The sequence below is a fragment of the Poecilia formosa genome, unplaced genomic scaffold (assembly GCF_000485575.1).
Source record: "Poecilia formosa unplaced genomic scaffold, Poecilia_formosa-5.1.2 Scaffold559, whole genome shotgun sequence".
Taxonomy (NCBI): Eukaryota; Metazoa; Chordata; class Actinopteri; order Cyprinodontiformes; family Poeciliidae; genus Poecilia; species Poecilia formosa.
The window spans coordinates 287,238-289,567 of NW_006800498.1; the positions used below are offsets into that span (position 1 = coordinate 287,238).

At 37.5% G+C, this 2,330-nt stretch overlaps 1 protein-coding gene across 1 annotated transcript; it reads right to left on the bottom strand.

The window, feature by feature from the left end:
• Positions 1–6: 6 nt before the first annotated feature.
• On the bottom strand, positions 7–2,324 carry LOC103129598 (uncharacterized). The gene is made up of 4 exons (XM_007540755.2): positions 2,024–2,324; positions 1,471–1,576; positions 1,121–1,191; positions 7–1,050 (listed from the first exon to the last, which is right to left on the bottom strand). Exons 1-4 carry the CDS (start codon positions 2,120–2,122, stop codon positions 67–69), a joined length of 1,260 nt encoding a protein of 419 aa, XP_007540817.2. The 5' UTR covers positions 2,123–2,324; the 3' UTR covers positions 7–66.
• Positions 2,325–2,330: the final 6 nt, after the last annotated feature.

The window sequence follows — 2,330 nt, forward strand, 5'->3', positions numbered from 1 at the left end:
AGATACTCTCTTGACTGCTTGAACAAGTACATGGAAGTTTGAGGGCCTGACAGCATCTTCAATGTTCTACATAGAAAACTCATTCCTCAGGATTAGCAGAAGCCTTCCAACTTCACGAATTTTTTGTCGGATATATTCATGCTTGGAGGGATCTTGACCATGTTTATTGAAAAATGATTGTGCAAGTTGTAGAATGTAAAAGTCACTTCGCACTGCAGCAGACACTTCATCATCTTTCATCACTGTTAGTAGCTTAAAAACACCTTGGGATATTTGTTGACATAGTCCAGAATCCACCATTAAGGCCAAGCTCAACACCTTTTTTGGTCCTGTCTCTTCAGTTGTTCTTGGTTTGGATGTACATTTACGAGCATGCCGCCAAAGGTGATTCCGAAGGAACAATCCCTGGCAAAACATGCAGTGAACATACTGGTTTATGTTATACTTCAGCTTGGGTTTACGTTTGATTTTTAGCAGTCCACTGCCACTTTTGTAAACCTCTTTATTGTGAGTAGAGTTTCCCTTATTTCGCAACTGTCCGAGTATTTTTTTTCGCAGTTTTGAGGCTTTTGGTTGTGCCAAAGCTTGAGCGACTTCAGCATTTGTCTTCTCATGGACTTTTAAGTGTCGAGCAATCTTAGACTGGGGCTTGCCACAAACAAAGCAGTAGTTTTTTTTATCTCTTGATGATGATATGTTTGTAGACTGGATGCTTTCAACAGTTTCAGATCTGATGAGTGGCTCCACAGATCTCCCTTCAGTTTGAACATCAAGAGTTTTTTTATTTTCAGAAGACCTTTTCATCTGTTCCTGAACAACCTTTTTGGCACTGTCTTCACTTTCAGAAATGAGACCTTCAGCCAAGTCATTATCTGCACCATCACTCTTTTGACAGTCTAGCAAAGGTCCAATGAAACAAGGATCAAAAACAGTCTTTTTGAAATAAGTGGAATCATCTATTGAGAGTTCCGCTGAACTATCTGAGTAACTGGCAGAGTCAGGTATGTATTCTTTGTCTGAAACATCAGCTGAAGATGATTCGTTAGAAACCTTAAAAAGAAAGAAATTGTTCAAGTATTGCTTTTTAAAAAGTACCAAAAGGAGAACTAAAGACACCTACCCATGAAGATGGTGAAAAATCAATCCTGTCGATCTTTTCATAGCAGATGTTGTGCCATATTGAAGAACAGTCTGAAAAAAGTTAAGGGTAAAGTTAAGGTTTTTATGGTCATATTTATTAAACAGTAAGTTCTTTGTATAAGCAGTCATAATTTAGATATATTCACAAGTAGTAGAAATAACATCTATGATTCCAGTAGATAAAACTAATCATAAACATGACATTTTTGTTCATCCATTACATCTGAATAACAAGATCTATACATGTTAAAATTTAAGAGTCATTTACAAATCCAATCCTAATCCACTTGAATATACTAAAGGAGTAATAACAACACAAGGAAAACTCACCTTTACATTTCAGACCATTCCACTTGAGGGGAGCAAAAGGTCCAAAGCAATGTGTGCATTTTTCAATGCTTGAAAATGATGAGGGCAGTACAACATGGTTGCATTTCTGTAGGAAAAATATTGCAACATTAAAAAAGTAAGAGCGCAATTCTGATGTGAAGGGTTTTTAATTTCAGAAAATGAATATTGAGGGATGCCTTTCAATTTGTAAAAAAAATCACTGAAAGCATTCAGTGATAATTTTGTAGGCAATTTCTAGGCATGTGAGAACACAAACTATGCAGTTCTGGGACTCTTGTTCCCTAACTTTGGTAACATTGTGTAAAAATCTATGATTAAGCCAGACAAATTGCAAAGAAAAGGTGGAGAAAAAATTTAAAGCAGGCTGCCAAAAACATTACACCGCGGGATATCGACACACAAAGCCCTCATAATGCTGTCCCCTGAAAGGAACAAGCATTGCTGGGACTGTGTCTACTCTCCCAAAAACACATGTCCACTAAGATGCCTGTCAGACAAATTAGAAAGATTTCCAAGTCGGACAGCTGTTCACCTGTGGTTCAAGAGACAAGGATACTGATCCCATCGGTTCTTCATCTGCAGTTTTATCAGGATGAGCAGAAACCTGTGGAGATGACCACAAATGAGTCATTAAGATTCATTTAATATTGACTTCAAGTTACAACACTATAGAGTAACACTGTATTAAGAGCTATAGTAAAGTTAGGCAAGTTGTTTGGCAATAGTATTTAAAACAAAGTCCCAATGATTGCCAGCAATATTTCTCTCCGGGTCATCTACACACAGTCCTCATAATGCTGAACCCTGACAGGAACAAGCATTGCTGGGACTGTGTCTAC